At 53.2% G+C, this 27,529-nt stretch overlaps 10 protein-coding genes across 10 annotated transcripts; 8 read left to right on the top strand and 2 right to left on the bottom strand.

Moving 5' to 3' along the window:
* Positions 1–67: 67 nt before the first annotated feature.
* BDP81DRAFT_452873 (uncharacterized protein) lies at positions 68–1,793 on the bottom strand (the record flags this gene model as incomplete). Its single annotated transcript, XM_060592784.1, has 3 exons — positions 68–384; positions 444–1,299; positions 1,362–1,793. The coding sequence occupies 3 exons, from the start codon at positions 1,791–1,793 to the stop codon at positions 68–70; spliced, it is 1,605 nt and encodes a 534-aa protein (XP_060441402.1).
* A 3,494-nt stretch (positions 1,794–5,287) lies between these two features.
* BDP81DRAFT_327857 (uncharacterized protein) lies at positions 5,288–5,728 on the top strand (the record flags this gene model as incomplete). The annotated part of the gene is made up of 1 exon (XM_060585167.1): positions 5,288–5,728. The coding sequence occupies one exon, from the start codon at positions 5,288–5,290 to the stop codon at positions 5,726–5,728; it is 441 nt and encodes a 146-aa protein (XP_060441401.1).
* A 794-nt stretch (positions 5,729–6,522) lies between these two features.
* BDP81DRAFT_452870 (uncharacterized protein) lies at positions 6,523–8,016 on the top strand (the record flags this gene model as incomplete). The annotated part of the gene is made up of 1 exon (XM_060592783.1): positions 6,523–8,016. One exon carries the CDS (start codon positions 6,523–6,525, stop codon positions 8,014–8,016), a length of 1,494 nt encoding a protein of 497 aa, XP_060441400.1.
* Positions 8,017–8,710: 694 nt separating this feature from the next.
* Positions 8,711–11,677, top strand: BDP81DRAFT_327718 (MYND finger; the record flags this gene model as incomplete). Its single annotated transcript, XM_060585154.1, has 4 exons — positions 8,711–9,169; positions 9,257–10,364; positions 10,469–10,721; positions 10,783–11,677. 4 exons carry the CDS (start codon positions 8,711–8,713, stop codon positions 11,675–11,677), a joined length of 2,715 nt encoding a protein of 904 aa, XP_060441399.1.
* A 138-nt stretch (positions 11,678–11,815) lies between these two features.
* BDP81DRAFT_381348 (uncharacterized protein) lies at positions 11,816–13,607 on the top strand. The gene is made up of 2 exons (XM_060586886.1): positions 11,816–12,091; positions 12,157–13,607. The coding sequence occupies exon 2, from the start codon at positions 12,158–12,160 to the stop codon at positions 13,148–13,150; it is 993 nt and encodes a 330-aa protein (XP_060441398.1). The 5' UTR covers positions 11,816–12,091; position 12,157; the 3' UTR covers positions 13,151–13,607.
* Positions 13,608–13,808: 201 nt separating this feature from the next.
* On the top strand, positions 13,809–15,109 carry BDP81DRAFT_435717 (uncharacterized protein). The gene is made up of 3 exons (XM_060591074.1): positions 13,809–14,387; positions 14,512–14,676; positions 14,744–15,109. Exons 1-3 carry the CDS (start codon positions 14,050–14,052, stop codon positions 14,796–14,798), a joined length of 558 nt encoding a protein of 185 aa, XP_060441397.1. The 5' UTR covers positions 13,809–14,049; the 3' UTR covers positions 14,799–15,109.
* Positions 15,110–15,256: 147 nt separating this feature from the next.
* On the top strand, positions 15,257–17,153 carry BDP81DRAFT_96257 (26S protease regulatory subunit 6A). The gene is made up of 4 exons (XM_060596535.1): positions 15,257–15,760; positions 15,830–16,245; positions 16,303–16,937; positions 16,991–17,153. Exons 1-4 carry the CDS (start codon positions 15,450–15,452, stop codon positions 17,009–17,011), a joined length of 1,383 nt encoding a protein of 460 aa, XP_060441396.1. The 5' UTR covers positions 15,257–15,449; the 3' UTR covers positions 17,012–17,153.
* Positions 17,154–22,178: 5,025 nt separating this feature from the next.
* BDP81DRAFT_397689 (hydrophobin) lies at positions 22,179–22,536 on the top strand (the record flags this gene model as incomplete). Its single annotated transcript, XM_060588356.1, has 2 exons — positions 22,179–22,427; positions 22,489–22,536. The coding sequence occupies 2 exons, from the start codon at positions 22,179–22,181 to the stop codon at positions 22,534–22,536; spliced, it is 297 nt and encodes a 98-aa protein (XP_060441395.1).
* A 1,635-nt stretch (positions 22,537–24,171) lies between these two features.
* Positions 24,172–24,909, bottom strand: BDP81DRAFT_435714 (uncharacterized protein). Its single transcript, XM_060591073.1, has one exon. It carries the CDS (start codon positions 24,468–24,470, stop codon positions 24,270–24,272), a length of 201 nt encoding a protein of 66 aa, XP_060441394.1. The 5' UTR covers positions 24,471–24,909; the 3' UTR covers positions 24,172–24,269.
* A 642-nt stretch (positions 24,910–25,551) lies between these two features.
* On the top strand, positions 25,552–27,463 carry BDP81DRAFT_327746 (uncharacterized protein; the record flags this gene model as incomplete). Its single annotated transcript, XM_060585157.1, has 6 exons — positions 25,552–25,627; positions 25,698–26,060; positions 26,115–26,237; positions 26,291–26,349; positions 26,403–26,583; positions 26,637–27,463. 6 exons carry the CDS (start codon positions 25,552–25,554, stop codon positions 27,461–27,463), a joined length of 1,629 nt encoding a protein of 542 aa, XP_060441393.1.
* Between the last annotated feature and the right edge of the window lie 66 nt (positions 27,464–27,529).

The raw sequence follows: 27,529 nt of genomic DNA, 5'->3' as shown, positions 1-27,529 counted from the left end.
GGCCATCGCTCGCTATAGGCTAAAGTCATCCATTGTCCTTATAGGCTTATCCACATACTGTAGGCGACTACCATCCCGTGTGATAGTATCCGTCCCAGCTCTGATAATGCTGAACGTGAGGTTGTTGCATATTTACTGGCTGATACACAGGACTATGTTGGTACCCAGAGTTCTGCTGCCACATGGGTGTTTGTACCTGTCCAGGGGTCGTCGGTGAAGATAATGTCGTCGATACAGACATTGCTGACATGGTCGAGGCGTGCTTCATATCGTATATGGAGCTTCTGTCAAGGAGGGGAACTCCCATATTCTGGTCAGGCTGCGTGACATGCGTCGCGTGGTAGTCGGCAGGCATATGGCCTGACAGTCCCTCCTCAAGACCGACTAGACCACCAATTAGTATCGTACAAACAAGGCCGTACTTTGTTGTAAATGGAACTTACAGGTCAATATGTACAGCAACTCGGCGATGACAGGTACCCAAGCTGCCAGGGAAAGAACTTGTCCAAAAGTCCACTTGTCGTTCTTGTCAATGCCATCAGCCGCGTCGATGATCTTCTGGCGGAAGTGGGTGAAGTAGCCCAGTATCCCCCACATGACCAGTAAGTTGATCCACGCGACCAGCATTCGCCAGCAAGACCTCCATCTCTTGACCCACGGCTTGTCAATCATGCCGGGAATCTTGAACCCAGTGGTGACAAAGAGCGTCAGGAGGAGCCATATCATCGGCAGCGCAATGACCAGGAACTGCGTAGCTTTGACGACGGGCCAGTACTGCGAGCCACGCTGATCGCAGTCAAAGTTTCTGTGTCCACTCTTTCTTTCTTTGTAGTCTATCTCCGCCCTTGGCGCCAGGTAAACAACCGTCACGCTCAGGCCCCAGAGGAGGACAAGCACAGATCGATGGAGCCACTTGCGATGGCCGTCATGCTTGGCTAGTGCGTAGAGCAACATGACCGGGAAGACAGAGTAGTTGGATGCAATTAGTGCCAAAGCTTGCTCGTAACGGGCATCGGCTGATGGGAGGTCGGGGTTGGTCTCCAAATTCTCCTTGAAGTTTGTTGCAGCCGAGTAGACGGAAGCTCCGAGCATGGCTACTGCGATCAGCATTGAGCCGCTGAGGAACATGTCAAGCGATCCGCGGAACGAGTCGAGAATGCGACCGCTCAGTCTTTGCTTCTGCTTCGGTCGCGTCTTCTCCCAGAGGTTCTTCTTGAAGTGGCGACGCACTTGGTGAATCGTGAATGCGACGAGGTACATCGTTGCTAGGATGGCTTCGAGGTAATAAGATACCACGACCTTCACATTGTCAGTTACCAGGTTCTTTCCCAGCACAACGACTCCCAGTATCGTGTCCTTACCCCAATGCCGCAAAGATCTTGGCTTCCTGTGTATCCGACAGCCTTACAGAATTCGGCTTCACAATACTCCTTGGGACCCCACAGAACAGTTTCATTGAATCGTGTACTCCAAAGGTAGTACGTTGGATCGCTCGAGTTCTCTGGGTATGGTGTATGATATAAGTTGTACGCGAACCATAATGACACCTCGGAGTAGGTTGTTTCGTATCCCTTCGGCATAGCTGTTGCGTACAGTGTCATAGACAACTGAAGACTCATTCCTCGAAGTGACTTCGGATCCCAGGGGTCGGGTTGGAGCATCGCACCCAACCATTGTCCCCAATTCGTGCAATTGCGGTTGAAATCTAGTTGCTCCCAGGTCAGGTTTGCGGAGCCTTTGGCCTCCGTACCCGGAACCCAAAGGTCCATGTACTCGGTATCGGAAGAAGCCATTCTCGAGTGGGCGCGCGGCGGCTCTCACACCTGTTCAAAGTATCTCTTCGCGACAACAACAAAACGTAATGTGCAAGAAGCCGTGGATTCGAAATGGGGACAAGCAGCTTTCCATGGCGCGGGGCACAGAGACATTCTTAAGGCTGACATGATCAGGTAATTCAGTTTACTGCCCATCCCGGCGGTAGCAATCTCCGTTTAACAGCCACACCCTTTCTTTATCGTGGACGTCTTGGAATGGCTCTTAAAATTGGCCGCTCGACACAGCTGAACGTGAGGGCTGACGGCTAAGACAGATAAGGAACGAATCATCGCTACCTAAATCCAGCGCGGAATGACTAGTGTAAGCCACCATCCCCAAAGCGACTTACGAGCTGCCGCACCTAGCATGTTCTCAATAAGGCTGGCCATTCACAGCATTCTCAGACCGCCATCTCGCTTGCAAAATCTCCGCTAACGGGGGTTGGACAGGGAGCTGTGGAAGCTAGATGTTGGGGGCCGGGGGAAGTTTCTTGTTGCCTACGGCTAGAGCTCGGTCTCTGATTCAGAGTCGCTTTTCGCGGTCGCCATGCGCGGCATGACAGTTCCATTGTATTGGGCAGATATGATATCTCTATCGATCGACATGGCTGCCAGTCTTTTTGCTGCTAGCCGCGATGCTGTGTCTGTACGTGTCTTTGCCAGTTGGATTTCCTTTTAGCTCTTGTGAGTACTTGCACCCAGCGAACGGGCAAAAGTAGTGCCCACCCTCAGAATGCCGCTCTTTGCAGTGCCGGTCAAGATCTTTACTGTATCGGAAAGCCCAGGAACAGTCTTCCACTTGACACTTGAACGGCTTCTTATGCTTTATCTTACACCGACTGCATATAGGTCAGCAAATATGTCCTTCCATGTCGGCTGTCTGAAAGATGGCGTACTTCACCTCCCAAGCCTTTGCATAGACACTTCCACACTCGACACATCGCAGCGGGATTGGCTGTATGTCTCCAGCGCTCTGAACAGAGCTTGAGGCGATCTGTTCCGAGCCTGATTGGCTGCCATACTCGTGATCTTCTTGGTATTGTTGCAGTAAAGACGGGCTTGGGGCAGGTGCCCCATACTCTTGAGATGAATTTGGCTCATTGTTACTCTGCTCCTCAATTTGCTCAACAGGCTGAGGTAAACTTGACGATATACCCCAGTCATAGTCATCTAGTGGCCCGCCACGTCCGGTTTTTACCCACGACGGATCTACGGTCTCAAAGCGATGATGATGATGTTCTTTCTGTTGACCGGTCGAGCCTTGCGAGGTCGAACTAGATATGTAGACGGACTACCAAACGAGTTGAAGGAGTGTTGAGCCTGTTGAGAAAGTCTGATGGCAAGAGCAGAGTTCCTATGGCCAAGAGGGGGTAGTTAGAAAAGAGGGAAGGAACGGTAGGCAAAAAGCTGTAAAGAAGGAGTGGCTTAGCACCACCGTGCCGGCCGTGAGGGAGGAAGCAAAAGAAAGTAAGTGCCCGAGGGAAGAGGCCTATTTTATGTTCAAAGGTGCGTTCGGAATGCGGAGAGTGCCCAAGCAGATGGCAATTGAGTGATGCCGGGTCATCCATGCAATCGGTTCCAGATAGCTGTAGGCCTCAACTCTAAATGAAGCGCTCAAGTGGGTGACACGATAGTTTGCCGCCCAGTACCTAAGTTCTCTCCATTCTTCCTATTCCTGCTTCTAGGTTACGTTGATCGCGGATATCACGGAGCCGGATCCCAGATGTCCCAGCTGGTCGTGGGCGGGGTGGGATGGGCCCGTGGAATACAGGCTCTTCGATTGGGCGACGGACATCGCAGAACGGCCCGTCTCACTGGTGAACGAAGTCATAGTGGGTGACTTGGAAATTTCACCAGATGAATTTTCTGAGGCGGGCTCTTTGTCGAAATTGTCCGCCTCCGAGAGCAAGGGCAAACGAACAGTGGCCAAGGAAGATGCCACACAGCCGTATTGTCCCAAAGGCCCCTCCAGCGGTCCTTCGACTTCCTGTTCCGACAGAGATCAAAAATCAGAAGTTACATTCGGGTCACAAGAGACATCTGAGAATAGGATATGGAAAGGTAAAGAAGCGGAGGCACAAGAAACACGGAGAGAGGTGAAAATCTGGCGAGATCCCGACACAAACAAAGTTTGGGCCTGGGCAACGCCGCCAAGCTTTGAAGTGGATAGAATGAGGGAACCACCTTCTGCGGCTAATGTTCTACGGATGAGAGGGCCGGTCGTTCTCTTGTCTGCATCCAAAGCCGCCGCTCACAAGGAGTACCTAAGTGTCAAGACCCATCTGTACATGCAAGGGTCGCAGAGCGTCCGGCGTATCTACGACGGCGATGAGAACCATTGCAGCCTTTGGTGGGAACAGGGCGGATACGAGTGGGTGGGAAATAATATCTATCCAGAGACCGAGAAGGCATTGATCTTAGTAGGCGTCTCAGCCTACGGAGTGTGCTATCGCCCTCGTGAAGGGCCGTTCCGTGTCGAAGGACGAATAAGCATGTTTGATCATAATGTCTACCCTTCAGTAGGAGAAAACAGCGGGTAAGTTAATATCCTAGTCTTTGATGAGAATGTAGGGTATGAGGATGGCACAGGAGAAAGGTGCACGATAGCGGTCATGCATAGCAAGGCGTGGGAGCAGGCCGGGCCTGTGGAAAGGCAAGTACGGCTGGCATAGAAAACGGAGAATTGAGAGTACATCAGATGAACGACAGACATCCATGGAACTCAATCCACAATCTTAAGTCACCTTTGATAAATGTTGTACGACAACGCCCGCGCTTAATAAGCTCGAGCGGGCACTACACTCTCTAGAGCGCAGTTTGCCTATAGTCCGCCAGGTAGAGGGTGCGGAGTGGTTCTGTTCCTAGGCTTAAGGGGAATAAGTTTACCAATTCCAGGATTCAGGGGATCAGTAGCTTACTATTCCTAGGATTAGGGGGTTAGAGTAGAGCAGTGTTCTTAGGAATAGGGTGGGGGACAACTTACCGATCCCAGGATTCAGGAGATGGGCAGCTCACTGTTCCCAGGATTTGGGGATTGTTAGAGCATTTGTACCTCATTGTTCCTAGGGTTAGGGGGATGGCGGCAATCCTACTTAACGTAGGTCGTAGGGGGGCCGGTATCCTTGCCATAATACTCATCATGCTGTAGAAATAGCGAACAAAGAATAGTAACAGTCCTTCTTCACGAACTCTCTGTCTTTTTCTAGACACGTCCTTTTTTAAAGGCCGTGATTAGACAGCTTTGTCTCAAATCCATTTGACACAAAGCAGTTGGATCTTCAAAGTCTAGCTCTTACCATAGGTGCTGGTGACACTCAGTCAACTTTATTCAGATATATGAGACTGAAGTCGGCGATCTACATAAGTCTGTCAGGTTTCTGTATTAAATCTCCATTTGAGCACCAACTTCTACTTTCACCTCGTGGCGCTCACTAAGAACCCGCACACTCCCAACTTTTACGACCGTTCGTAAGATGGCTCCCCATGCTGAAGACTCCTCAGCTGCCGCTGATTACGCCGAGCGCGTCTTCCAACACCTAGAAGACAACCGGTCCTCCGACGCACCTGCCGACTTCTCGAACCCTCAAGCAGAGAAGCCCAAGGCCTTCCAAAGATCGAAGACCGAAAAGCTCAAGGCCCAGCTGACGCAGCGTAACAACAGCACTTCTGATAACGTCCAATCACATTTCAAATCTGGTAAGTTCCGCTTCCAACACACCGGATCCTTCGGCGACGGTCTTGTGAAGGAGCTTGTTGCTACCTACGATGCTCGATCTCACCGTTCCGAGGAGCCAGGTAAAGAATTGACTCGACGTAAGCGTGTACTTGCAAAAGATTCCGATGCCGTAGCTGGTGGTGAAAGTGAGGAGGATGAGAAGGACTGGGTCAAGGTTGTTGATGCGGACTTAGATTAAGAAGGGGGCCTTTTAGATACTTTTGGATCGTGGAAGAGACATTCCGGCTTCTGGCGTTCAATTTATTTGACTTTCACTCATTGTCCAAGTTGGATGTATGATTTTCTAATCGCAATGGATGATTTCTTAGCTACCAAAGAAACCACATATGAAGCCACGACGGCAAGACTCCGAAGATTTTATGTTAGTTGAATTATCTAAATATCTTTTGTGAGAAAACCCAGAACATGTGGCTCTTGGCTTTTGGCTCCCGATATCCAATACACCGGGCACTGTATCTCTGGGTATCAGTACGACAAGTGGAAAGGCATACAGACATCTTCATCATCTTCTCCGACTAACACAAATCTAGGAGTACGCTGTCGAAGCCACTGAGAGATCTGAAGGGACAGAGCAAGTAAGATATCTTCAGAAAGTGAGAGAAATGGAGGCAAGTAGAGTCTGCAAGATATCTGAACATGAAGTGGCGACCCTGTTCTTGAGACCCTAGGCTGCCATTGGTTCGAGACGATAAGTCACAAAGGACTTGCACTTGGTGTTGCTAGACATCAAGGCTGCTCAAAGAACTACAGGACACAGTGCAATCCCCGTTGTCTGCTTTACGCCTTTCTCTAGCATAGCTGCCTGTCTCATCTCGCTGTCCTGAAGCTTCTTATGGCTTCTCGGAAACTCTTCAACTTATCTTGATCATGTATATAGAGCGGTGTTCCGCCCGAGAGCTATTTGGGGACATCAAATTGACTTGACATTTCTGCAAGACGCGTTCTCCAACTTCGAGAACTATGCCACCCACCATGGCGCAGCCCAACAATGACGAAGACGACTATGTCTTCCCCGAATTCACCGAAGTTCCCAACGACGAACGCGACCATTCCCTCATGACCATCACTAATCCAGCCTCTCCAATGTGCACAGGCTGGGCGATGCTTGGGAACTCTGACAGCTCCTCCGATGCTACATCTGAACCCAAGGATGTTAAAGCCTCACCCGACCGGCCTCTCCCAATTGCTTCCAATAGCACCGCGTCAGGTTCTATGGAAAAGCTGCCAAAGCCCGCATTGACTGCCACGATCCCCAGACTACCCCCTGTCATGACGATGTCCGACGCACTCAGTCAATTGTTGGACCCCAGTCACTCAACGCCTCAACTTTCGGTTCCAATGGCTCGGAAGCTGAATTCCTTGGAGCATTTCCTAGCTCAAGACTTCAGCGGCGGGAACACGGAGTCTCCGGAAGCCGGCCCCTCGCGAGGAACCGCTACGCAAGGTGGTTTAAATCCCACTGGAAGTCTTCGCCAAGAGGTTTTGCGCCCCGAACGTATCTCCCAGAAGGGCAAAGCTTTGGCTAACGAGCAATACTATCGCCAGCTTCTCCGATCCCGGTCCGTTCAATCCAACTACCGCGTGCGCGACCTCAGAGAACATGCCGGGAAGGTCCCGGATCCCGAATGGCGCTGGTGTGGCTTCCCGTGGTGCCAAAAGTATGCCTGCCGGCACACTTTTCTTCAGTCATGGGAGGGCGCATTCATCGTCGCCCCTGTTGATTCAGGAAGAGACTGTGACATTCTGAAGGATCTTCTTGACGCCTTCGAGTCTCAGAGGTGGGCATATGGCTCAGAACTCCACTGCAGGGTCTCTTTTGCAACATCTCCTCCTGTCAGGAGCGCCGTTGGCCAGTTTCTAACTCGCTTCACTGGCCGGCCGGGTGCCGTTACAGGATGGGACAGTGGAGACCACGACGCCGCAGTGAAATTTTTCACAGACATGTGCAACACGCACTTCCCCGTCTTGCACTCGCACAACATCCAGAAGCTTCACGATGAGATGGACAAGGAAATCTCGAATCTGGACCATGCTGTCCCTCCTTGGCGCCTCGTTCTTCAGCTCATCAAGCGGCTCGAGGCGTGGAGACAGCACCAGATCGGGCAAGGGTACCCATGGGACTGGCCTTTATACGACGCCATGAACATGTATCAAGTCATCCTCGAAACCTATCGACGGTCAAACGACAAGGGCTTCTCAACTCTAAAGGTCATGTTACAGGCAGAGCAGGACAAGGCTTGGACGCTTTGGTGGGATCGCCACCGCCCCTGGACCAGCTGTAAGGTTGCCTTCCTTTCTGGACTTGAAGAGACTGACAAGACGAATAGGAACTGGAGCCCGGATGAGAATCATGATGGGTATGATGTTTCTGAAGCTAGGATTTATGAAGGCGTGGGACAGTATAAGCCTAATTGGTGGCCGAACCGGCCAAGAGCGCCTGGATTCGACGCATCTCTGGAGCATTGAGACACCTTCACTCTGAATGGTAGACATTTGTTAGTTTCTTTATTTTTGCCAAGGAAATTCGATATTATTTCTGCAACTTTCCGAGGGAAATGCATCATAGGGCTTTCGCCTCAAGAGACAAACGAGCTTGTCAACACCAAACTTGTACCGTCATCATCTACAAGTTGTGTAGGTTTATGAGGTTGCTTGTATTTGCCTTTGTCCATGCACCATTCCTCCTGTCGCTTTCTATTGTGAGAATATGCTGCTCCTGTTCGCTTCTTTGTCAGTTGCCCTTCATCCTACTGGAACATAGCTAGAGGATGACGGGAATCTTCTAGACTTGAGCGATGGAAGCAGCAAGCAAAGAAGCTCCTCCTTCTTCGGCTTTTGCTCTAGTGATCTCCTGCGAGTGCCTTCCTTCACATAAATGGACCGGAAGTGACCCGCATCACAGCTGTCAAGCCACACTTCCTCTCAGCCGCGGGTCTTGAGGCATGCGACTTCTTCAAGATGACGGCCCTGACGGGGCCGGCAAGGGCTTAGAAACAAAGTAGATATCTCTTGCTGTTGAAGAATCCAAAAGAACCTTTCCTCGACAATATAATCTTTTTTCTTGACGCTGCTGGAAACTCCAAAGGTTGCAACTCAAACATCACCACAACCACCCAGGGAGGGTTATCATCTGAAGCTGAAGCAGGAAAAGCATCCCAGGATGGCGTCTTCCTGTCTCCAGGAAATTTCTCGCGCCTCAGGCTCAGGCGGCGGCGGCGGCCCAGGAGGGAAGGAACCCGAGTCTTTCTGCTGTCAACTCGCTACTTCCACTCCCATCACTCACCCGGAGGAATTCGCCAATCTTCTCGATCTCATCGTCAATCAATCCAAGGAAAACCATCCTGCCGCTGGCATTGTCTTCGCATTTCTCAACTTTTCGAAGAGCAGCTGCCTATTTCCCCTCGCCTGCCTCGTCCACTTCTTCGAGGCATTCGTCCCTCAACCGATCATCACCTACCTTACGAGCGACTCTTGCCTCAGTGTCGCAAAGAGCATTGATACTATCCTCATGGAGGCCAAGACGTCAGATCAGGGCCTCTACAAGGGCACAAAGCCCAGCTGCTTTCCATCGACCGGCAGAAACCACTTCCTGCGTCTGATGAACGCGTCTGGCCCTGCGGTATGTCATCTCTCCACTTTCCCTCCATCTCAACGCTTCATTTTCTGTTTATAAGATTAAGTTTCGTCACAGCCAAAGGGTGACAAGGACAAGAGCGCAGCTGGTGCAATCCGCAGAGGCCTCCCCGAACTCGACTACATCCTCTTTCAAGAAGACCTTCCTTCCTACTTCGAACGCGCTAAGCGCTACGACAGCTTGCCTGGCGACCCGGTCAACTACCTGTTCGCGGCTCTGCCGCAAATCGAGGAAGACGACGCAGGCTTCAAGGGAAGCAGCAAGTCTGCCGCTTACAACCGCCGCTTCGTCCTTGCCCTCTGGCCCTATGCCAACTCCAGCGTCGAGGATATCATCACCAAGTCCGAGGACAAGGCTGCCTCTGACTATTGGTGGGCCGCGCGCTTCGCCTTCTCGCTCTGGGATCGATCCGACTTATCAATCCGGTGCGCTTTCACCCAGCTTCTTGGTGAGATCGCCTTGTACCATAACTCTGAGATTGTCGGGAACCCTGCCCCTGTCAAGCCTAATCACCTTTGCGAAGCTACCGATGGTGGCCCCTGTCCCGGAAAGGCGTACGTTCAGAAGCACAAGTGGTTGAAGTACACGCGCTGGATTCATCGTGGACGAAAGGACGAGGATGCCGATATCAAGGTTCGTCTGAACCAGAAGTGTGATCTGAACGAGCTCTTAAGCATCGAGAAGTGTGTCACCTGCGGTCACGAACGCCAGGTCTCTCGCTGTGGTGCGAAGAAGCCCATGGTCCACTGCAGTGGCTGCTACGTCGAGTGGTTCCCGCACCTTCGCCGAACTTACTGCGGCCCGAAGTGCCAGAAGAAGGACTGGAAGACGCACATTGAGGAATGCCAGCGTCACAAGCACTTCATCCGAGCCGTCTGGATTCTGAAGGGCATCGCGGACAAGTTCATGGCCGCGACCTTCTCTGGCCAGGCCGTTGATATTTCCCCCATCGAGGTCCGTGACAACAAGACCAAGGCGCTCGACCGCCAGGGCGTTCCGCGCTTCGCCGTCGCCCCGGCTGCCTGTGCCATTGGACCCTGGGTGGGTGAACAGATGTTTCCCCTCGGCAAGTCGCATTTGGCGGATAAGAGCCATGAGGATCGCGCGAGAGCGCTGGCTTGGGATGCCGGTGACAACCTCTACTACCATCTTCAGATCATCATTCGCCAAATAATCACGCGTAAGTGTCGCTCCCCTTCTTTCTGTCCCTACATACGTTGCCTTCCTCTCCCGTTCATCTCCTTCACGGAACGGTCAGTCAGATGAGCTAATCAATAACGATAGCGCTCTGTGATGATGTGGTTGAGATGCAGATGTTCTTGCGGAATGCCAACAGCATTACCTCTCTTGCCGCTGATCGATGCCGCGAAGGCCCCGCCGTCCACACTGCCAAGGGCAAGGACCCGATGTTCTGGCCTCATCCCATTCTCAATTGCAAACTGAAGGGAAGCGAAGACCTGTTCATCATCGACCTGCTTGGAGCCAAGTTTGGCTTCAACGAGATCCTTCTTCCGGGTGAAGTATGGGTCAAGTCTAGGTATTTCAAGGATGGACAAGATCCCATTGGCGAATATGAGGCTAACTAGTAAATGTCACAGACTTGCGTACTGCGTTGGCTCGACGGTTCTGACGAACATGACGCCTCACTGGTTTCCCCGCGAGCAGCAAGGTCTCGTATCTTGCCGTGACGAGGTCGCATACACTTGGAAATCGTGTATCAAGACATATATCGCCACCAAGTGGCCCAATATCCGCGGGCCCTTTGCCTTGTCACATCTGAAGGAGCAGCTGTTCAGGGAGAGGACATACATGTTTATGGTCCACTCGGACGACATCTTCAGGGAGGCCACCAACCGTCTGCGCGAAGAGGGACTTTACCGGCAGTACCTCGTCCACGACCCGAACCCGTACTCTCACGAGTTTACCATTGGCGTCACCAACTGCCAGATGGAGTGCGATGTCTACGAGAAGATTTGGATGGATCGGCGTGTGTTCGACGTCATCGTCAAGGGTGAGCTCAGCGAGCAAAACCAGCTGCTGCCCGCCGGTTCTGAGACCATCCGCCTCGTCGCGCTTTGGGTCGACCGCTTGATCAAGCACGGTCAGAAGGTCAAGTTTGACTCGGTCGGACTCCTTGGTCCTCGCATGGCCAAGCACTACAACATTTGCACGACGCACTCGTTGGACGAGCTTCGCGAGATTTCCATGCCCTGGCTCCTGTGGCATGGCATCTCCAAGGATTCGTCCCAGAAGTTCTTCGAGCAGTGCAAGGGTATCGTCACCGACTACATGAAGTCGAGTGCGGCGGCGCCCGATCAGCTGCTCAGTAACATGGCGTCATCTGACAGCCTCACCAAGTACCTGCAGACCTTGTCGATGGAGGATGCGCAAGAATTCTTGGAGATCGGAGCCATGATAAAATCCCCCCATAACGCTGCGTCAATCAAGCAGCTGCAGAAGGAACTTGCAGAGGGGGCTGGTGACAAGAAGTGAGGCAGTTAGCGAGGTGAATTACGTTGGTTTCTTTCTAGGATCCGAAACACCCTCCCCCTATAGCAGAGGGAGGAGTGACAGGGAATGGTACTTGGGAAGGATCCTTTATTTGGGAAGGAAACGGTTTTTCGTGACTTTGCAGAATACCCTGGAGTTTGGTAAATGGGAATTGAAAAGTTGACTCTAACTCCTCCTACTGAGAAAGTGATGTAAAGTGAAGTTGGATGCCCTGTTGAGCGTCGTCAAATGGATGGCTGTGATTGGCCAATGATCGCTGACCGTCGATGTCGTGCACGGACCACATGAAATTTGTCCCACTGGCGATTGAAGCTCGGGAGCTCCAGCAACTTTTTTCCCATCACCAGGTGCACCCCATCACGCCGGCAGGACAGAGATCTCCTGCTTTCCAGACACGTACGGCGATCCCCAGAAAGGCATTGAGGAATTGGTATTCAGCTTGATACTGACGAGACCCCCAGGATGCCACCGAGGTTACCACAACAGGCCGCGCGCGCCCTGCGCAGGCTGGCGACGCCCTCAACCCCCATCACACGATCCTTCACGACCACGACCGCCTTCCTCGCCGTCCCAGCCGCCGCAAGCCTCCGCCTGCCCGCCGACTACGTCCCCGCAACGAAGCCTCAGTCCGCCCGTCCCCCCGAAACCCGCAAGTCCCAGCTCATCAGGACCTACACCTCCCTCCTCCGCACGACGCCCCTGATCCTCTTCTTCCAGCACAGCAACCTGACGGCAGACGAGTGGTCCGCCATCCGTCGCGAACTCAACAGCGCCCTCGTCGCCGCCACGCCCGCGGGCACCAACAGCCCCCTCGATGGCCGCGAAGTCCACCTCCAGGTCCTGCGCACGCGCATGTTCAACGTCGCGCTGAAGCTGGCCGAGTTCTACGACCCCGAAGTCGCTAAGGCCAAGGCCACCACGCGGACGGGGCCCCGCGGCCCGCTGGTGCACGATCTGAGTATGGCGGCCTACGAGGCGATGAATGATTTCGAGGTCCCCGAAGACTCTACCTACGCGCAGATCTCACCCTTGCTCTGCGGTCCTACGGCGGCGCTGGTGTTCCCCGCCGTCTCGCCTGCGCACCTCGCGGCCGCGCTGAAGATCCTGGCGCCGAGCCCGGGCAAGTTTGCGGCACCGACGAGGAAGAAGAACCCGGGATACTACGAGCCGCTGTGCCAGAGCGCGTTGCAGAAGCTGCTGCTCGTCGGTGGACGGGTCGAGGGTGACGTGTTTGATGTCGATGGCGTCAAGTGGGTTGGCGGTATCGAGGGTGGTCTCGACGGGCTGCGGGCGCAGCTTGTGTACATGCTCCAGAGCGCTGGATTGGGTCTTACTACTGCTCTTGAGGGCGGAAGCAAGAGCCTTTGGTTGGCGTTGGAGGGACGGAGGACGCAGTTGGAGGACGAGGGGAAGCCTAAGGAGAGCGAGAGCGCGGAGCAGACGAAGAGCGAGTAAATGGGGTTGCTTGTGAGGGTGGTGTATGATAGTGCTGTAAAAGTCTGTATTATCACGGGATACGGATCTCTACTATAGAGCTAAACTATTTGTTCATGGCATTTGAAGTTGGACATGTCTTGATCCAGTGTATGATTGTAAAGTCCTCTTTCTTGTCTTGAAAATGAAGAAGGCTACTTTGACTTAAGGTAGATACTTACGTACCTATGATATCTCTTCGATCCCGTTACCGATTAGCATGCTATCGTTTATCTAACTGATGCCTAAATGGATGGCCGTATAAAACTGCCGTTCAAAACGGGGACAGGAGACGTTAACGAACGTTTGACCATCTTCTTCGAGGTCATTGAGGTAAGCCGTGGAATTGATCATATCAATATCTTGACGTAGGTATTCCTGAATAATACAGTCTTCAAGGCTAGCAAACTCTTATAGTTCGTCTCAGCCGCCTCGATTGAGAGTGAGTTTGACAAGAGACGAAAGAGTGAGGTGGACGGTTCAAACTGGCCGGGCCGGCAAAATGCGGGGCGGGAGCCACTAACAGCGACCGCTGCAGGTGACCTGCATGAACGCGCCGTCGAACCGGAAAAAGACCCCTAATTAAGCCTGGAGCGCGAGTTCCAGGTGTGCACCAGCTACCTCCACGCAGTACCTGACGCCATGGCATTGCGCGTTTCTAAGCTCTCAAAGTACCCAAGCTGACGTACCTCGAACCACCGAACCTCGACAGCTTCACATCCTCTGACGAACAACTCCACGACGATACCAACCTACAAATATCTCGAGAACCCCGCAATAACCAGGGTCAATAACGTACCTTTCCCTTCGACCTCTACCTACTCGTGCGAGACCCCGCGTCCCTTTCAGACCCTCATACCGCAACACAGAACCAAAGCATCATGGACTTTGCTCCCTACCAGTCCTCCCCGCCGGAGCGCGAACGAGCCCTCTCCCCGCCCCTCGCATCGCCGCGCGCCTCGGCCGACATTCGAAGACCCTTCTCACCGTACGGTCAACCGTCACCCCCGCCCCTGCAGCACCCGCAACCGCAGCGCGGCTGGCAGCCGAACCTGCCAGGGTCCTACCCCACGGCGGACGCGCACCGGGAGGGCGTGAGCGAGTTCGATACGAGCCTGGGGATCAGGCTGGACTACGAGGCTGCGCTGGCGTATTTGGCGTTTCCGCCGCTGGGTGCGATATTGTTGTTGATTGGGGAGCGGAATAGTGATTATGTGAGGTACGTGGAATGTTTATTCTGGGGGTCGCTTCGAAGCTTTGGCAATGAAACGACGGGCTTGCTACGAGCGAAGCAATTGAACTTGAGGTTCTGCTCTACATAACGGTTCGCTGACATCAAGCAGATTTCACGCATGGCAATCGGCACTGCTATTCACGGCCGTCATGATCTTCCACCTGGTGTTCCTCTCGTGGTCCAAGTTCCTGAGCTGGTTCTTCTTCATCGGCGACGTGTTTGTCATGGTGTGGCTGGCTTTGAAGGCGTACCAAGACGCGGATACGCTAGATAGGTATGTTTGTTGGTGGAGCGGAGAATGAGCCCGTTGCCAGGGGACATGCGCTGACTATGTGTTCTAGATTCGAGGTTCCCGTACTTGGCGCGCTGGCCAGCCGGATTCTTGACGACGAATGAAATGTGACGAGACGACGATGCAACGAGAAGCCTGGAGGGATTACTGTGCTGTAAGATGGCGAGGGGCGTGCCTTGATGACTATTGTTGTGCATATCATATACCCTTTTAATTAGTCGGAGAGAGGAGCATCTCGACCTAGGCCAGGCTGGCCTTTCTGCTCATAGATGTACCACATTGTCTGTATGATGACGAGAGACCTTGAAATTGAAAGTGCCATGCATTTATACAGGATAATGACTAAGTAGGTAATTACGGTAATATCTCATCGATGAAGTGAGGTCAGCTCATCAACACCGTACAGTGAATAGACATGTGTCTAAACAGTACATAACACTGTAGCCGGATCCGGTCGGACTTTCCTCCTAGCGCTTTCCGGCCTAGCCACTGGACGCACAGGGCAACCACCAGGCTGATTACGCGACTGTTGCTTGCCTTGAGGTCCAGCTCGAGCCTCACTGCCAATACCTCACCCACGCAGCTCCGAAGCTGTCCCTTTCTGCTCCATCACCAACCCACGACACAACGGTATCGACCCGACCCGGCCCCATCACCAATCATCCCTCACGCTTTGACGATAGAAACGGCGAATTGTATCTTTGACGAATACCTACCTTTAATATCCTCTCCCATCCCACACACACCCCGCCACCATGTCGACCCTCGAAGAGCTCGACGACCTCGATCGTCAGGACAAGAACGACAAGAGAGATGAGGGCGACAAGGACAAGAAGGACAAGAAGCCCACTAACGATGGCGATGCCGCAATGGAGGATGCCGAGAAGGAGGAGGACATCCTTGACGACGAGATCCTGAACCTCAGCACGCAGGACATCCAGACACGCAAACGGCTCCTCGAGAACGACTCCAGAATCATGCGCAGCGAGCTGCAACGGTTGACGCACGAGAAGGCGACTATGGGAGAAAAGATCAAGGAGAATCACGACAAGATTGCTAACAACCGGTATGCCCCTCTCTGCCTCCCTCCGACTAACGATGACGAAAGAGACAACTGACATAATCCACCTCATAGGCAATTACCCTACCTTGTGGGCAACGTCGTCGAACTCCTCGATCTCGACCCTACTGCCGAGTCATTGGAGGAGGGTGCCAACATCGACCTGGATGCCACCCGCGTGGGCAAGTCCGCAGTCATCAAGACCTCCACAAGACAAACCATCTTCCTCCCGTTGATCGGTCTGGTCGACCCCACCACCCTGAAGCCTGGCGATCTTATCGGTGTCAACAAGGACTCCTACCTCATTCTCGACACACTCCCGGCCGAGTATGACAGCAGAGTGAAGGCCATGGAAGTCGATGAGAAGCCGACAGAGAAGTACACGGACGTTGGTGGTCTCGACAAGCAGATCGAGGAGCTGGTCGAGGCCATCGTCTGGCCCATGAAGGAGGCGGAGCGGTTCAAGAAGATCGGTATCAAGGCGCCAAAGGGTATGTTCCGATACTGGAGCGTCACTGTCGTTTTGGCGAAATACTGACCACTTACAGGTGCCCTGATGTACGGACCCCCTGGTACCGGAAAGACGTTGCTGGCCCGAGCCTGTGCAGCACAAACCGACGCTACATTCCTCAAGCTTGCAGGCCCTCAGTTGGTCCAGATGTTCATCGGAGATGGTGCTAAGCTTGTGCGCGACTGCTTCGCCCTGGCCAAGGAGAAGGCTCCGGCGATTATCTTCATTGACGAGTTGGATGCCGTCGGTACGAAGCGTTTCGACAGCGAGAAGAGTGGTGACAGAGAAGTGCAGCGAACTATGCTGGAGCTTCTGAACCAGCTTGACGGTTTCGCATCAGACGATCGCATCAAGGTGCTGGCCGCAACCAACCGTGTGGATGTTTTGGATCCTGCGCTGCTTCGTTCAGGTCGTCTCGACCGAAAGATCGAGTTCCCCTTGCCGAACGAGGAAGCGCGTGCGCAGATTCTTAAGATTCATTCTAGAAAGATGAGAGTCGACCCCGCCGTCAACTGGGGTGAGCTGGCTCGCAGCACGGATGAGTTTGGTGGTGCCATGCTCAAGGCCGTCTGTGTGGAGGCCGGTATGATTGCTCTGCGTATGGGCAAGAACAAGATTAGCCACGAGCATTACGTGGATGCCATTGCCGAGGTGCAGGCCAAGAAGAAGGACGTGAGTGTTGATGTGTGCTCCTCCTGGGCTGTGTGTGTACTGACTCTCTCCAGACGGTCAACTTCTACGCTTAATCCATTCACGTGTTGGGTGATGCCGCTGGGTATCTGGGGTTATTGCTTCTGGCGGGAACGGGAATGCATAGAGGAGTCGAATGCGATAGACAACAACTTTGTACGATTACCACGGACACTCAAGCGGCCCTATAGGAATGGAAAGCATGGTGATTGTGATCCCAGCAAGCGGTCCCAGTGTGTGATGTTGATACTTGCCATGTTGAACGCGCCGTCTGTGAATCCGATGTTTGAACATGGGAAAGTGAGGCCTCTTGCCAAGTGGCAAATTCACCGCGGGGAAGCTATCCACCTACATCCACCTTCAAAGAAGGACGGTGAAGGGGACGCCGAAAGATCCTGACCTGAAGCCTACGATAGTTATCAACGATCGGCACCTGAGAGGCGAGAAGGAAGTACGTGTTCAGCTTCATATTCTCCCAAGGGATCGGCAAGCTGTCAGGAACACCTCGCGAGATATGGAAACTGAGGCTACTGCAAGTTGTCAAGACCTTGTCGAGCTGAGGCCGATCTCTTGTGCAAGGCCAGCACAGGGTTGAGGTGAGCAGGCATTCAAGATGGTTGCAGGTATGCGTTGCATCCTCAAGCTGCGATTTCCTCCAAGCAAAGTACTCAGCAGGGCTATGATCTGTTACCGTGTTACGTAGTTGCCCTCCGTTCGTCGGTTCTGGGATCCATGTGCTTTGGAGTACTTGGGACGAACGGCCAATGACGAGGGTCAATTGCATTGAGGAGGAAGGGAGGAATTGAAAGGCACGAAGGGTGTATCAAGCACGGCCGTGGTAGCCGAGCGTCTTGAGCATCGCGTAGGTAGATGCTATATCGCGTGGCGTTGTATACCTACTTTACCTTAGCTAACACCTAAGCCTCTTCCGCGCGCCGTCTTTGGAGCATCATTGGCGGCGCAAAGTCTGGGGCTTTCATTACTCTCTACTGTAGAGACTAGGTGCACTGCAGGAAGACAGGAGATTTGAATCGTTCCTTGGGCGGTTGCCAGACCTTGGTTTCTCTCCGAAAAGAGGGCTGATCCCTACCTGGTTTGGGGTCGCTTCGAGGTTCGGGGGGGGTGGTTCACTGGTGGACAGGGGATCTCAAGATGGAAGTCAAGTCCTAGCGCCCTCCCCTTTTTGTGGCTTTTTTCTTCTTCCTTCTTTCTCTCATTTGCGTCAGGTCTTGTACGGCATTGGTGATGACGATACGTAAATTTTTGCTGTGAAAGGGGGATGAGAGGTTGATGGTGAGGATTTTGGGTGACATCGTGGGAGGCGAGTTTTGGCGATGCCCAGTGTTTTTTAATTCATTTTCCTTGGTGATGTCTATCCAGTTGCGTAAACCGGCAAGCTGCTTCGGCTGTGTTGTGCCATTTTGGTACTGTCGATGCAGGTTCAGAGTTCCAGTCTGCAGCTTTCTCGGAACTTTTTCGTTATATTCCTTCACGCCTTGCGAATGCTTGGTCTCCGTTCACTGATTCAGTGCCGCTGTTCTGGGTGTCATGGTCTCATGTTAATGACACCGTACCGTTGCGGCGGGCGTGGAGATGGGAGAAGAGGTGTCACGGTGTGTCCAAGGTGTCCAGGTGTTACCGAGAGTTCGGACCATGGCCGGGGTGGAGGGGGGGCGAGACCGATGACGCCACCGCGGCTGAAGGGGCGGAAGCTGGGCGGAGAGGCAAGGTGGAAGATGAGAGTAAGAAGCTTATCCTCGCTCCCCCCGTTTTCCCTTGCGCCGTTTCTTACTACTGTAGCTATTCTAAAGTCGGGTGCTTGATGCATTGCGTGATGGCCAGAGTTGGCGGTGCCTTAAGCCCTACGGGGTGAGACATGAATTTCGACCCCCGATCTGGGGTAGAAGCCGCCGGCGGGAGTTTAGGGGAAAGTATCGCGGCCGGCCCCATCTGCCGCCCGGGGCTCCACGTCCGACTTCACTACGTACCTTACCTACCTCATCATAAGTCCGGCGGCTAAATTTCTGGTTGATCGTCATAAGGTAATCATGCATTTTCCTCTCTGGTACGAGCTGATTTGCGTTGCCGTTCATCTCTTCTTTTCGTCACGTCCGCTACTCATTTCCAGTTGTTTCCATTCCCTAACTTGTAAGCGGCTCAATCCGTCTATTGTTAGAACGCTTGACACGTTTCTGGGAGTTCTCTAAACGGTCAAGATTTACTCATTGTCCAGCTGTTCAGGAGAACACAATATGCAAGATGCAGCATGTTCCCAAATGAAGCACCTAGTCGTGGCGTCGATGCTGATCTCTCTGTTGATTTCAACGGGGTCCCGCTCAGCCACGCTTGTCCTGCCGTTAGACACGAGGGGATCGTCGGCCGTTGGAAGAGAAGTAGAGAGCACACAGACAGTTGAGGCAAAAGTGGTCTTTTTACTGCCCAACTCCCAACGGTCAAGGCCGAAGTGGCATAGGGGACTAAGTTGCTAGTCGCCAATTGGCAGCCAGCATACGCCGAAATGACGCTCTTTTCCCCCTTGCAGAAAACCAATCATGGATGATAGACTTTCATCCAGGGGGTGGGTGTGTATTGTTGTGTGGTGTGAATACCGGCAGTTAAGATGCAGGGGAGCGGCACATATAGGTCCTACCTCCTCCTCCTCCCCGTCCCCGCTTTCCTCCAAGTGATGGGCTTCCCCGGTAGCCCGTAGGCGCGGACCAACGACGTCTCAAGACGTTGATGGTTCTCGGCTTGGCTGTTTGTTAGTGCTTCTTTTGTTGTTGGAGGTAACCCCAAGATGTGGCCCGCGTTCCCTTTGCTTTGCTAAGATTTGATTTGGCCGATTCCTTTTATTTGCCTGCCGGTGCCGTGCCGAGTTCTCCATGCGGCTGTATTGCAATGAGGTCAGACCCGGCTGGAATCGAGTGCATGGAGGACGAATACTACCTTGCCCGAGCCTCGTCCTCTCTGTAGAGTCTTGTCCTCTCGCCACCGCGACCCAGGGAAACAGCCGCTGCGGCGACGATCTCTATTGTGCTGAGGCATGGCAATGGGTACTGCAATGCAGTGCAGTGCAAGGCGAGGCGAGGCGAGGCGGCGCCTGGGTATTATCCCATCTTTACCAGCATCCTCGTCTCCAATCGCCGCAAACCCAGGACGGGATTCCTCCTTTCTCTCCACCATCACCACCTTTCATCCCTACGTTGAGCTCTAGCTCCCAGTCACAGTCTATCTCGAAATCCTGTTCTGGCAGCATCCCCGAATGCCCATATGCACTTCAAGGAGCCTAGAGGCAGCCGCGCAACCTCCCCCCGGACCGTAACTCGAAAAGATGTCACCGACTTGGCCCGATCTGGCAACATAAGAGCGTAGTACCTGACGTATTGCACGCCCATCTGAGCCGTAAAGCTACAGACAGACGAGGCAAAGCACGGCAAGCAAGAAACAGGGACTCTGTTTCTGGAGGGTAGAGGAAGAAAGCAGCCAGTGCTCCTTACTGGCCGGGGCCGGCGGCCGTTTTCTGCCATGCGAGATTGGGGCTCATGCGATGGTGTTTGCTAGATGGCCAGGTTCTGTTTCTGGATGAGGACTGCGACTTTGTGGCTTGTAAGCCCCATGTCTTTCATGTTCGAGATGATAGATCACGCTCACACGCCCCCCTTTTCTCTGTGTCTCTGCCATGTTCTGGAACGAGAGGTTATCGTTGAGGTTTAGGCCCAGCGGGTGACTCTGCCACTGTCGTCAGTGTTCATCTCCTGATTCTTCATGGCCTAGCAACTCGCCCAGGAAGTCATGGGTCTCGGTAGCGATATCTTGTCGCGTCGTCATTCTCGGTTTGAGGCTTGAACGCCATGTCACGCTGGCAGAACAGAGGACCAAATCTGCCAGACAACGGTTCAACTGATGCTTTCGCTTCTACCGAATCAAGCATTCTCCACATTCCTTTTCGTTCCTATCTGTCTCTCTATTCGGACGTATACACGGACTATTCTGGAAGGCGAAAAAACAAGGAAACCCGTTCGAGGACCGTTGTTACCATGTGGAGTTAAGGTCGGATGGGCACACAGCACACCCACACCTCTTGCAGCAGAACCCTGCGTCAGAGCAGACTGGGGTCGCGGACAATTCACGGGCGCATCTGCAGATGCAGACGACGCGGTGGCAGTCTCCCATTGTCGTGGTCTTGGGATGGGATGTTCTGCCCGATGCTTATTTGTGCCTGCGTCCCTTCGGTGACCCCGACATGTCCAACCTACCCCCGTCATCCCAAGACTGAGGATAGACAGACGACCGCATCCATACCCGTTACTTGTCAGGAGATTCCTGCCGTCGACTTATAGTGTTCTCCCTACGTTTCTACACGGCTGTTGAATACTCGTTTAGTCAGAGTATTTCATGGATCCAATGCATTTTCTTCTCACTCACTTACACCTGGAAGACTAGTGCCATTTCCTTCCTCCGTGTGTGGGCAACGATGACCTATGACATGAAGAACAGAGCTGTTTGCTCGCCAAGGTCACGGCTAAACGGCCGCAGCCGCCTCGCAAAAGTGTGTGTCATGTACCTGCTCAAAGTACATGTGGCAACCCTCGAGAGTCCCATTGGAGATTTCAGGTACCGATCCAAGAAGTCCCCTTCACACCTCCATCACCCTCACTACCTCATAGGGGGGTTCAGAACCCCGTCTCGAACCACAGAATTACCTTGCCCCTACACCCGGCTACCTCCCCTGAGCTCCATGATCCCTTCTCCTTGTCAAGCCCCAGGACGAACATGAGATCGACACAAGCCGTCTTCGTCACTCCACAAGGGAAGAGGGGGGCAAGAGGGGAGGGATATAGCTGTCTCCCATCTAAGACGGTAGGGGGCCATCACGATGTCACGCTGTCCAAGGATTGGGGCAAACCTGGTGGTTGAGGCGGCGCGAGCGCGAGCGCGTCGTTTGCTTGGTGAACTTGGTCAGAGAGACATCGTCATCGAGCCGGAGGCCTGTGACGAAGGTCAAGACTACGTTCTTGTCTTGTCTTTTGCGGTCGTCACGTCTTGTCTAGAATCTCTATATAAGAAAGCACGTCAGTCCCCATCGATACCCATCTTCTTTCTCTCCACTCATCAGCTCAACCAACAAGCCTCATCTACAGCTTCAACAATCAACTTTTCTATTTCATCTCCTACTTACACACTCACACCAAAACCACACTTACCCAATAAACCACCGTCATCATGAGATTCACCATCGCTCTCACCGCCCTCTTCGCCGGCGTCGCCCTCTCCGCGCCCCTCGAGGAGCGCCAGGCCGTCTACGTCCCCTGCTCCGGCCTCTATGGCACCTCGCAGTGCTGCGCGACGGACGTCCTCGGCGTCGCTGACCTCGACTGCGGCAACCCGCCTGAGGCGCCCACCTCGGCCGACGAGTTCAGCTCCATCTGCTCTGCTATCGGACAGCGTGCCCGCTGCTGCGTCCTGCCCCTGGTGAGTAACTCTTGAACTTCTTGCCATCTATAACGAACGCAATGACTGACAGACTATACAGCTTGACCAGGGCATCCTCTGCAACACCCCCACCGGTGTCACCGACTAAACCGCCTCTTATCGGACGTGATTGAAGCCAGCAATGCTTCACTGTTTGACGGGAGAGCTCCTGTGTCGAGAGACTCGGAGCCATGAGAGTTTGTACGAGTTGAGGAGGATGTAACGGTACTCTTGATTCGATATACATGGGCAACAATTGTTATATACACTGGGACGGGAAGACGCTTGGGGGTTTCAGGGGCGGAAAAGGCTTGGAGTCTATGAGGGCTATATAGGCTGTTTCTGGCAGCTTGTACAACACCTATGTCTAGGGAAATGAATGTTTCGTTGAAGTCAGTCGACATTTTTGGTGTTTTAAGCAATGATCTTTGCACGTCAAACGGCCTTTCGAGTCAGTGATTTGCTGCCATCGACATGGGAGCATCCGAGTTTCACGGCAGTCAACACGTTTCGGAGCAATGGCTTATAGCCGCTAAAAAGTGACCTACGGTATTGGTTATGGTCTTTTGGTCTGGTATGTAAGATTCAGTGTCGCATGCTTCTCTGCTTCTAGGCCAGGGTTTTCCCTTACTCCACACAGGGTATTACATATATACCAGGGCTCTCATCGCCTTTTGAGCGCTTCACTCACATCTTCGCCAGTAAGCCGCTCGGAATTACTCACAACGCATCCGTATTCAGGTTCAAGATCCTACGAAAGACAGGCTAGATAAGGGCATCGCCATGAGGAATACTGGCTGACGTCCATAAGATGGATAGCTTAGAATATAGGCCTCAGGAGTCAGGATGGTAAGAGTCTATACATCAACTGACATTACTAGCACCTGTATCTCGCATCCATATTTCCATTCGCCTCCATCCTTACTTGGGTTCAAGATCCTCCGAAAGACAAGCTGGTAAGGTACTCACTGCCACGGTAAATACTGGCAAACATTGAGAAGATGCATAGCTCAAGACACACTCTTCAGGATAGGCAACGTCTACACATTAACTAACATTACAACACCAATACTTACCATGGAGTATCGTGCACAATTGCTGGACAGACAGCCCGAAAGTCAACAAGGGAGAAAGACTAACCTACATCCCTACAGTGGTGAGAAGCGACGGAGATGGAGCAGCTGTCAAAAAAGGGCCAACCCGCAAACGCGCCAGCAGGGAAAGGGGGGCCGGAGCAATGACGATGATGGAACGGTCCAGGCCTTTTGTCGGTCTGGCAGTCTCGGTAAAGCATGTGAGTTTCCGGTCTGGGAGAGCACTGACCGCCAGCTGGCGACGAGTTCCCCACACCCCGGCTCCGTCCGTCCCATCATCGAAAGCGAAAGCACCACGGGCAAGCACGACCACCTTGCTACCTTCCGGTACCTTAGGTCATTGCCAAGGATCACGATGAGGAAAGAGCTGGTTGGTGACGGCTGGTGGCGGTGCGGAGAAGTGGCTGATTTTTTTCCCTCTTCAAAATCTCCATCTTTGACTGTGGTGACTGTGGGGTTAGCTCAGAGTGACATCACCGGAGCAATTGGTCCTGTGGCAGAGCCATTGGGCAGGCAGGGAGTAAGACAGAGCTCGCAGCTTCCCGCTGGAGCTAAGAATGACGCAGGAAGGTGCACATCGCCTTCCTTTCCCCCAAAGCTCGGTCAAGTTGGAAAACTGTTGAGCATTCGGTCTACAGACAACATGAAGAGGAAAATGAAGCCATCTTGCGTCTTTAATCCAAAACGACAATTCAAATATCTCAGTCTGATGGCATGAATGGCATAAACATGTCCCCCATATTTCCCATCAAAGTAATGGTTTCACCGTCCAGGCTCCAAACTGACCTGCAACCTTAATGTTCAGCGCTATGCACGTTGCACCAGGTACGTACCGCCAGCCAAGCACCACCAAACAGCCCGGACACCGCAGCGAACCCGCACCGCGCCGCGTAGGAAATCCACTAGACAGGGGGGTAGCTACGTCATGCTGAACAGAGATGAGCTTCATGGAGCTCTCTGAATGGCTGAGGAGGGGAGAGCTTTTCTGTTGCCCTTTCCCGCATCGTCTCTGAAGCACATCATCGTCGGTGCTATTGCATTGAATTGACGTGACTGCCCTGGTTGTCTGGTTGCCTCATGTCAACCTACCTTACTGTGTGTTGGTCTCTAAGGTACTGATGCTCAGTTGCCTGGGGGAGCTTGGGCGCGCCATGTAGGTATGAATATAATCTGACTTTTCTTTCTTTGTTTTGTTTGAGTGTCTCAACATCTGACCTGTTGTCTCCAAACAAATTGAGTAGCAAGTCAAGGAGGGTTATTGGCAGCTGCAACAAAGACACAAAAAGCAGGAGCTCGTCGTCACTCCTTACATAGACTGCAGCAGCTGTCGCGCCAGCCAGGCAGGTGCGACTTATATGTATGGAAATGCACCTTACCCAGGAAAGCACATCAGGCAAGACGTAGAAAGTACGTATGTACGTACAACCGTACGCTCCTTCCTCCATCCTCGGCCTCGTATGTTATGGCCACCTCAGCAACGAGACGAAAGATGAGATGCACCCGACCCAGGCACCCAAGGTCCCAAATGCAGCCACAATTTCCCCCAAATGTACCGCAGTGACGTGATGGATTCCTGCCGTGAATTAGATCATCTGTGGACCATTGGGTGACGATTGACGCTTGACGCTTGACGCTTGCCTTCCTTTGGTTGAACCCAAGGCCCCTTCTCCTTAGGTTCTCTGTGCTCCGTAAGGTAGTCTGTACCTCGTACCTTCGTACGCCTCCATCTTCTCCCTGTCGTCAACCTGCCCGCCTATTGCCTGCACCTGCACCTCCACATTCATCGTCTGTCTTCCCCCCCTGCACACACGCACGTAGCTTGCCATCCCGCCTCCCGTCGACACAACAAAAACCACCTACTACACCCTTGGCAACCTCTTCCCCAAGCTCAAACCTTTCTGCTTCTTCCTCTCTACATCAACATTTCCGTGATTTCTTCATCTCCTCAGTTCTTTCCAGGCCTCTTTTTTTTTCTTCGTGATACCCCCATCTCTGGCTCTTCATTGGAAGACTGATCGCAAACCACCATCATGCGTTTCCTCCCCGCCGTTCTGACGGCTCTGGCTGCCCAGGGCGCCATCGCGAGCTCTTGGTTCTCCAAGGCCGGTACGTCATATCTTGCAATCATCACAAACTTGATTTGTTTTGCTATGAAACTAACAAGCATCACTCGCAGCCTACAACAAGTGGCACGAGACGGAGCTTGAGCGTTGGTTGTCCGACCACGACATCCCCTACCCTACCCCCGCCGACCGCAAGGATCTCGAGAAGTTGATTGAGAACAACTGGAACGACTACGTTGTCTCCCCTTACAACTCGTGGGATACCGACCGTCTTCAGAACTACCTGAAGGCCAAGGGTCTCGAGACCGAGGGCGCCGCCAAGGCCAACAAGGAGTCTCTCATCTCCCAGGTTCAGAGCTCTTGGTACGAGACGGGCGACCAGGCTCAGAACGCCTACCTCAACGTCAAGGACTGGATCTTGGACAGCTGGACCGACAGCCAGCTCAAGGCCTTTGCCGACAAGCACGGCATTCCCGGTACGTTCACAGCAATTTTGGTGCCACAAGTATCTGAGACTGACATCATTCTAGTCCCCCAGCCCCGCAACCGTGACAGCGTCCTCCAGAAGGCCCGCGCCAACTACGAGACCATTGCGCAGAAGGCTGGCGAGACCGCCTCCTACCCTGGTAACTGGCTGTATGAGACCTGGTCTGGTATGTTTTTAATCCCCTATTTGATACTGTCCCAATGCTAACTACATCTTTAGAGTCTGACCTCAAGGAGTGGCTTGATACGCATGGATTCCCCGCTCCTCAGGTCACCAACGTGAGTTCAGTCAAAAATGCCATTGTAATATCCACATTCTAACCCCTACAAAGCGTGACAAGCTGATTGCCTCTGTCCGCCGCAACTCCCGTCTTGCCTCTCTCAAGGCTCAGGAGCAGGCTGCTAGCGCCTCTGCTTCCGCCCAGCAGGCCTACGCCACTCTCACCGACATGGTCATCGATGCCTGGAGCGAGTCTCAGCTCAAGGAGTTTGCCGACAAGAACGGCATTCCTGGTAAGAAAAGCATAATTTTCGATTGATGTGTTCCCGTCACTAACAATATGCAGTTCCCCAGGGCACCAAGGTCAACGAGCTGAGAGCTCTTGTTCGCAAGAACCGTGCCGACTTCCTCAACTCCAATCTTGCTGGCAAGGCCTCCAGTGCTTTCGGCGCTGCTACTTCCAACGTCAACCAGGCTGCAGCCAAGGCCACCGATGCTGCCTCCAAGGCTGCTACTGAGGCCTTCAATGAGGCTGTTGGTACTTGGTCCGAGAGCCGTCTCAAGGGTTACCTCGACTCCCGTGGCGTTCCCGTTCCCCAGGGATCCAAGACCGATGAGCTTCGTGCCCTTGTTCGCAAGAACCAGCACAAGGCTGCTACCGGCTGGAGCGCCTGGACCTACGATGACCTCTCCACCGAGAACCTCCGCAAGTATCTTGCTTCCAGCAGTGATGCTGCCGTCAAGAATGTTGCCGAGAAGAAGGATGCCACTCGCGATGAGCTCGTGAACGCTGCTCAGTCTGCCTACAGCTCTGCTTCCTCTGCCGGTGGTACCTCTTATGCCTCCGTCACCAGCTACCTGTCTACGGCCACCGACGCGGTCAAGTCCAACTTCTTTGACACGTGGAGCGAGAGCGAGCTCAAGAACTACCTTGACAGCTACGGTGTCAACGTTCCCCAGGGCTCCACTGTCAACGAGCTCCGCGCCTACGCCCGCAAGCAGTACACGTACTTCAAGTACGGTACCTCGACTCCTTCCGAGACCCTCTTCGCTAAGATCGCAGAGAACGCCAAGGACACCTGGAACTGGGTTTCCAACCAGATTGGTTTGGGCGCTGACGCTGCTCAGAAGAAGGCTGCCGAGTCCAAGGACAAGGTCAAGCAGGAGTTGTAAAGCTCTTCAAACTTTCTAATTCATACCACCTCGTATGAGGATGGTATTGGTGGCTCGTATGAGTCA

Source organism: Colletotrichum phormii, assembly GCF_030913505.1.
Source record: "Colletotrichum phormii strain CBS 102054 chromosome Unknown BDP81scaffold_20, whole genome shotgun sequence".
Classification (NCBI taxonomy): Eukaryota; Fungi; Ascomycota; class Sordariomycetes; order Glomerellales; family Glomerellaceae; genus Colletotrichum; species Colletotrichum phormii.
Note: the sequence above shows the minus strand (reverse complement) of the source record. Positions and strands in the feature narration are given on the sequence as shown.

What these genes read in the sequence shown, in the direction of transcription:
- BDP81DRAFT_435714 (XM_060591073.1), bottom strand. Translation starts at nt 24,470, where the DNA reads ATGAAGCTCATCTCTGTTCAGCATGACGTAGCTACCCCCCTGTCTAGT.
- BDP81DRAFT_381348 (XM_060586886.1), top strand. Translation starts at nt 12,158, where the DNA reads ATGCCACCGAGGTTACCACAACAGGCCGCGCGCGCCCTGCGCAGGCTG.
- BDP81DRAFT_96257 (XM_060596535.1), top strand. Translation starts at nt 15,450, where the DNA reads ATGTCGACCCTCGAAGAGCTCGACGACCTCGATCGTCAGGACAAGAAC. An exon ending in GACAAGATTGCTAACAACCG is followed by an intron (nt 15,761 to 15,829) that starts GTATGCCCCTCT and finishes TCCACCTCATAG; the next exon opens with GCAATTACCCTACCTTGTGG. An exon ending in TGCAGGCCAAGAAGAAGGAC is followed by an intron (nt 16,938 to 16,990) that starts GTGAGTGTTGAT and finishes GACTCTCTCCAG; the next exon opens with ACGGTCAACTTCTACGCTTA.
- BDP81DRAFT_435717 (XM_060591074.1), top strand. Translation starts at nt 14,050, where the DNA reads ATGGACTTTGCTCCCTACCAGTCCTCCCCGCCGGAGCGCGAACGAGCC. An exon ending in CGGAATAGTGATTATGTGAG is followed by an intron (nt 14,388 to 14,511) that starts GTACGTGGAATG and finishes GACATCAAGCAG; the next exon opens with ATTTCACGCATGGCAATCGG. An exon ending in GACGCGGATACGCTAGATAG is followed by an intron (nt 14,677 to 14,743) that starts GTATGTTTGTTG and finishes TATGTGTTCTAG; the next exon opens with ATTCGAGGTTCCCGTACTTG.